Source organism: Trachurus trachurus (genome assembly GCF_905171665.1).
Source record: "Trachurus trachurus genome assembly, chromosome: 19".
Lineage (NCBI taxonomy): Eukaryota > Metazoa > Chordata > Actinopteri > Carangiformes > Carangidae > Trachurus > Trachurus trachurus.
In genome coordinates, this window is record NC_139913.1 from 12597115 (window position 1) to 12604078 (window position 6964).

At 39.5% G+C, this 6964-nt stretch overlaps 1 protein-coding gene across 1 annotated transcript; it reads left to right on the top strand.

Annotated features, from left to right (window-relative positions):
- Positions 1-2423: 2423 nt before the first annotated feature.
- On the top strand, positions 2424-4762 carry pts (6-pyruvoyltetrahydropterin synthase). Its single transcript, XM_083994297.1, has 6 exons — positions 2424-2620; positions 3428-3507; positions 3597-3619; positions 3908-3964; positions 4164-4234; positions 4358-4762. The coding sequence occupies exons 1-6, from the start codon at positions 2544-2546 to the stop codon at positions 4479-4481; spliced, it is 432 nt and encodes a 143-aa protein (XP_083850423.1). The 5' UTR covers positions 2424-2543; the 3' UTR covers positions 4482-4762.
- Positions 4763-6964: the final 2202 nt, after the last annotated feature.

Genomic DNA, 6964 nt, shown 5'->3' on the forward strand with positions numbered 1-6964 from the left:
TACTCTGACTTTCACAAAGGGGGGTAAAAAAAAGCAGAATTGTCCCATAAGCAAAGTACATCCAAGAGCTTTCAGAAGATAACGGGAGCAAAAGTGCAGAGACGATCCCTCTCCACACTGTTTATGCATGCACCAATATCTAAAGGGACATTACAGTGAAATATTTTATGTATCTGCACTTTTGAACCATTGGTTGTGTTTAAAAAAGCCCCAATTTGGTGGTGTTGTTCACTTGTATTTGCATTGTTTTGTATTTGACTCTACAATATGCATTTCTATAGATAAAAGTAGAAATGCATGCCTGTAGTCACCACTAAATGTTGTAATATTGTGTGCGAAAATCAAGATAATTGGCATTTAACAATTATAGCTCTTAATTACTTTGCTTCCAGCACAAAATCCAATTAACATCCAATCTGAAACAGTGCTGCTTCAGTGGTTACACAGCAGCCAGCACCCAGACATCAGTCCTCCACCCTCTGTATCCCAGTGAGTCCAGATTGCTCCTTGCAGCTATAATGCTTCAATTTGTATTTTTTTCTCAATTGATTGTGTTTTGTGTGTCAGCCCCTTTGTTGTAGATAGGCTGACACACTTGTGCTGGGAGCATTAATCTCCTTCGTGTACACACACACACACACACACACACACACACACACACACACACACACACACACACACACATGCACAGATATGGGAAAACAGTGCTTTCAGAACCACATTCATCATTGTTTATTGCACCATAAACCAGCTGCACAATTACACCAGTTAAAACCTCATGCTCATACAAGCACGGGAATATGGGAGCTGGGAAAAGAGCAGTGACTTACATCTTTTTCATTGCACACCATTGACGGTGCTGCTTTTCATATCACTGTCTGAACACCTTGCCTGCATCATTTGTAAACGCACTCGGCAAATCACTGATTTGGCCTCTATGTTATGTGGTTGATGAGTGAGGAGGAGCTGAGTGAATCAGGGCACAGCTCTAACAGCAGGTACCAACAGAGATAAGAGCATGATTCACACTGTGCACAAACCCAGGTTAGTAAGATCGAACACCTCGGTGTAGAGCCTTGTACATTATGGATTTCTCTTAACACTTTGCAACACCAGCCCCTGAGGCTGTAATGCTCCACTAGACTTATACCCAAACACCTGAGCTTCATCATCAGCTCACTCTGCTTGTAGGTAACAGGTGCAGTGTATGCTAATGGAGTGTCCTCCTCATGCATATTACTCACCCCAGAATGCTTCTTAATATAGAACTAAATAAATCTAATGAGCTCATTTAAACCAGCTGTGCCACCCAGCTGTGAATCTGAATAGTCAATTGCATCATCAATACACACCCATTATCCTCAGAGATTATCAGTAAAAAATCAGCAAAGACAAACAGCGTACACACACTCACATTCACACCAAGGCAGTTTAGAGTCAGCATCAACCTAGTATATGTGTTGGGACTGTGGATGGAAGCTGGAGAACCTGGAGAGAACATGCAAACTCCACCAATTAAAGGCCCAAGGAAGTCACACGCACACACATCCCAGACTTAACAAAATCATCACTTGTCAACATTAGTCACACCCAGTGATGAGAACGGGATTAAGCTTTTTTCATTGATGAGTAAAAAAGTTACTATCTTGACTCAAGAAGTTCTGTCACAAAATAATAGACCTGTTAAAGTGTACCTTATACTTTTTTTATTTCTCAGTCCACCAATTAGTAGGGAAAAAGCCATTTACTATCTGGAACTAACCAACTCACTCAGTATTCCTCCGCACAGGCAGGCGAGGAATAGCTACTGAGTGAGTTGATTAGTTCCACAAACGGGAGGAGGGTTGGGGGTGGCGTGTCCAAGTAATTTGACATAGGCTTTGGCCATTTTATAAACACAATAACACAAAAGTTAATTTTCCTGGTAATTAGTTATTTTTATAATGTAGTAATTCGGTTACTAACTCAGTTTACTTCTAATTGTAGGGTATAATGTGCCCAACTTCACCTCTGCTGGCACAGACAACAAGTTGTCAAGTCAAATGAAGTTAAAGCTCACATGATGTCACGGATGAAGAAAAAAATAACAATGGAGGAGGAATACCACAATATTTGACAACACATCCGTTCTACACAAACAGGAAGTAAGACACTGACGGTGTAATGCTGAACAGAATCAACCTCAGAAAGGCAAAGTTATCTGTTGTTTACGGTTTAATCTCACTTTATACACGTGCTGTTACGTCATCTTATAGTGAGGTGATCTTGTGATCTGGGGTCTCCAGCTGCTCAGGGTTGAACACGTGGATGTATTATATCTATGGTTGAACAGTGGTTCTGGTGGAGATGATCTCTCACATGAAGCGGTCCAGCCTGAGGGCTCGATAACCAACCGTGACCTGTGCGGTGAACTCACGCCCTGATTTGAGCCAATAGCAGCGCAGCGTGACTCACGGGGGGGCTGGAGCAGCTCTTTTATCCCCTCCGTCCGTCTTTCCTGGATCTCAGCTCCATCCAGTCAGTCCGCCTCTCGGCCACTGACCATGACCGGATCCAGCGCAGAGCGGATCGGATACCTCACTCGCGTCCAGAGCTTCAGCGCCTGTCACCGGCTCCACAGGTACCGACCGCTGTTTACAACGGGAGGCTGGTAATGAAGCAGCCGGGGGGAACGAGCTGCGGCCGGGGTGGGGAGGGGGGGATGCATGGTACAACAGGTAGGCTACTGTAGGCCTAGGCAAGCTTCGCAGGCTGCAGCAGTGTTCGTGTTTGTGTGTGTAACAGAAACCGACAGCCGTTTCTGTTTGCTACTCTATCGTTCAGGAGAATATCAGCTGTAGGATTAGCATGATTACCATGGGATTTGTAGTTTTTCTGAAGTCGAGCGCCGGTGCTGCGTTCAAGTGCTGTCGTAAATGGAAGCAGTGTCCAATGAATGAGGAATTACAGAGAAATATAGACCATAAGTCATTAGGCTATATATCACAAGTAATAGTGTAGCCTGCTAAATATTCTGTGGTTAATTTTCTATAGGCTATTTATTGGATACACCACATGAGCTCATGCAGAAATTGTAGCAATCAGTGAGACCAACTGGGCCTGGTATAGAACTTTAGCCTGTCAGGCCAAAATATTATATAGCCTGTTAGGCCTACTATATTGTTGTATTTTTATATTGTACATTCTGTTTTACACATAGGTTTAGAAACAAAAAAACAAAACAAAAAACCCCATCAAATTCTGCCACACGCTTGATGATTTGATAATTGTAACAACAGGAACCCTAGATATCCTGATGTACCTGAAGGCAGCACGTGTCAATAAACCCTTTGGCACATTTCTCTTGTTTGACTTGTGAAATGATGGATCCACAACACAAACACAGTCTGTGCAGCACATTAACTCACACAGCTGGTGTCTGTCGTAGTGTCGGCCTGAGTGATGAAGAGAATAAAGAAGTCTATGGAAAATGCAACAATCCCTATGGACACGGACACAACTACAAAGGTTTGATTTGCCTATACTCACATTACAGAGTGGAATAGTGCTGTTTTTATGTTTCCAGTTCATTCATTGCTCTATATTTCTGCCCACAGTGGAGGTGACAGTGCGTGGAAAGGTGAGCACCTGTCAGATCATTTTATCATCTGCTGCTCCACTCACTTGGAATCTGTGTTTTTATGATTTGAAATGTATTTTACACACAGTTTAGGATATTTTAAGTTGACGCTAATATTATAGGAGTTGTATCTGAATTTCCCACCATCAGTTTAGTTCTCCACATTCTACTGCATTTAAAAAAAATGATTTTCAAAAAAGATATTTGAAGGTTTTGCCAGAGCCCAGTTAGCTTTGACAAACTCACACACACAGAGATGTTTAACCTTCACCCTGCCTGTCCACATAGATTGATCCTGTCACTGGCATGGTGATGAACCTGACGGATTTGAAGAGATGCATCGAGGTAAGATCTCCTCCACAACTCTGTCTCCTTCTCCCTGGGTTTCAATCAGTCATTCAGAAAACTGTTCTCAGCATCCTCCGTCCTCACACATCTGTCTGCTCAGATCCTATATCACTCACACAAGATTCTGCTCACCAGCTGCATTCAAATTTTTTTTTTGTGTAAAACTTTGATGTGACTTACTGATCCTCACCTGCAGGACGCCATCATGACTCCACTGGACCACAAAAATCTGGATAAGGACGTCCCTTACTTTGCCAATGTTGTCAGGTGGTTGTCTTTTTTTTTTTTTTTTTAGATGCTTTGAACAACAGAATTTGAGAGTGTGTGTGTGTGTGTGTGTTTAATTTGTGATGACTTATTTCTTCTTCTTTCTTCTTCTTTGTCCATCAGCACAACTGAAAACTTGGCTGTTTACATTTGGGACAACATGGTGAAGCTCCTCCCACCCGGCCTGCTTTATGAGATTAAAATCCACGAGACAGACAAGAACATTATCATGTATCGAGGAGAGTAGACGTCTCCTGGTTGTGTACAAGTGCCACTGTAATCACTGCTCTGTTACAGATGAATGTAGACTCAGGTTAGTTCCACTCATGGTAGACAGTATTTTAAGCTTTATGTTGATACTCCTGCACTTTAGAAACTCGTGTTTTTGTAGCAGTTTAAAATATTCAGTGTGATTGTGGTATCTTGTTATTATTGACAATCTTTTTGGCCAAGAACCCCTTAAAGCAAAGCTATGTCTGGTTGCCTCCTGTAAACAATGGGAACATTTGTCTGTGGATTATAACCAAAGAGCTGTTTGATGAGATTTGTTTTATTTTATTTTAACCCTCTGGTATCGCTCGTTTAGAATCACACTTATGACATTCGGGACAAAAACGTCCTCTATAAACAACTGCTCTAAAAATGTATCAGATAAATATTTTTTTCAAATTTTTTTTTACAAATCTTTCAGTCAACTTCTGTTCTTTCCAAAAATACTAAATATTGTATGTTCTTTTTGGTTTTTAATATTTTTATTAGCTATTGAATGAAGCGTGCGCTGGATTTTTGAAAAAAATGACCGAAAATAGCTGATTTTCAATATAAAAAATGATTGGAGGTGAACGATTTTTTACGTGGTATCAGACCCTTGGATATGTCAAAGATTAGTAACAAAACTGATTTTGATGCATTATTAGTTTTTTTGTAGGTTCAGTTTTTCCAAAAGAATCACACTTGTAACATTCGTGGACGTTTTTGTCCCATTGACTTCCATTAAAACCACATTTTTTGATTGCAGGGCTATAACAGCATAAAAACATGCATTCTGCAATCTCAGTGGCTTCTTCTCTTCAGAAGAGGTCAAATTTGAAGATTTTACTGTCCATCACCAAATGGCGCCATTTACCTAGTAACCAGGCCTATGGAAACAGAGCATATATTTCTAGGCTTTTTCAATGGGATTTTACATAGAGGATATGGATTTGTTAGTTCTGGGTGTGTGTGCGCGTACAAACACACACACACACACCCACGCGTGTCTGCATGAGCGTGTGGGTGTGTGTGTGTGTTTGTACGCACACACACACCCAGTACTGAACAAATCCATATCCTCTATGTAAAATCACATTGAAAAAGCCTAGAAATATATGCTCTGTTTCCATAGGCCTGGTTACTAGGTAAATGGCGCCATCTGGTGATGGACAGTAAAATCTTCAAATTTGACCTCTTCTGAAGAGGAGAAGCCACTGAGATTGCAAATTTTGTATTTATTTTTTTACTTTTACAGCCCTGCAACTCCCTGCGATGAAAAATGTGGTTTCAATGGAAGTCAATGGCCTCTAGAGGGTGCAATTTTGGAAAAACTGAACCTACAAAAAAACTAATAATGCATCAAAATCAGTTTTGTTACTAATCTTTGACATATCCAAGGGTCTGATATCACGTAAAAAATCGTTCACCTCCGATCATTTTTTATAGTGAAAATCAGCAATTTTCGGTCAGTTTTTTTCAAAATCCAGCGCACGCTTCATTCAATAGCTAATAAAAATATTAAAAACCAAAAAGAACATACAATATTTAGTATTTTTGGAAAGAACAGAAGTTGACTGAAAAATGTGTAAAAAAAAATTTGAAAAAAATATTTATCTGACACATTTTTAGAGCAGTTGTTTATAGAGGACGTTTTTGACCTCGAATGTCATAAGTGTGATTATTTTGGCAACTTTTGAATTATTGACCTTAGAAAAAATTTTCAAACAAATTTTGGAACGTTACAAAAAAAAAAGCTTATTAGGAAAGAATCATGCCATTTCAAGTCATACAGTGAAAGTTATGGCCAAGAAACTAGTAAAAAATACCCCTAGTGGACATTTGGAATAATCCTAGGCAAAAAATACTTTTGTAATCTGTATTTATACTGTTTATTGCATTCTCATTTGACTCATTTTCAGTGAAGTTTCTATCATTGTCTTTAATAATCATTCCATTTTCTGTTCCTAGTATGGACAATTACTTTGCCTTTGATTTTGCCATCAGAGTACTATTTTAAAGTTTTGTTATTTGATATTGATTAAACTCTCCCAAGTATCATTTCAACTCTGAATGAATTCTCATTATAATTATGTTTACATTCACACTGTGACATCAAATAATGAAACCTGCTGACACAAACATGTCCATGTCTAAACCTGACTTTGCTGACGTAAAAAATGAAAGGGATGTTTCCAAATCAATCAATGGATTGTTCTGTTTTCATGTTGAGCCATGTGACCCATCTCCCATTCTGGTACATCACAGCAAACTCCGGTGGATCACTTCCTATTGCTTGTGCATACATTTGGAGTTCAGAAGTGTCATATTTTAGAGAGTTATGAAAATATGATGCACCAGAGGCCAGGCTAGATTTTGATCTGTAGTAAGGGTCACACTTTAAAGCACTGGATCCGACAGTTCCTGTGATGTAACTGATTATTTCTAGGTTTAGAATATTTTAAAAAAAACATAATGGAT

Coding starts and splice junctions, on each gene's coding strand:
- pts (XM_083994297.1), top strand. CDS start 2,544: ATGACCGGATCCAGCGCAGAGCGGATCGGATACCTCACTCGCGTCCAG. Junction 3,620..3,907: donor AGGTGACAGTGCGTGGAAAG/GTGAGCACCTGT, acceptor CTGTCCACATAG/ATTGATCCTGTCACTGGCAT. Junction 3,965..4,163: donor ATTTGAAGAGATGCATCGAG/GTAAGATCTCCT, acceptor CCTCACCTGCAG/GACGCCATCATGACTCCACT.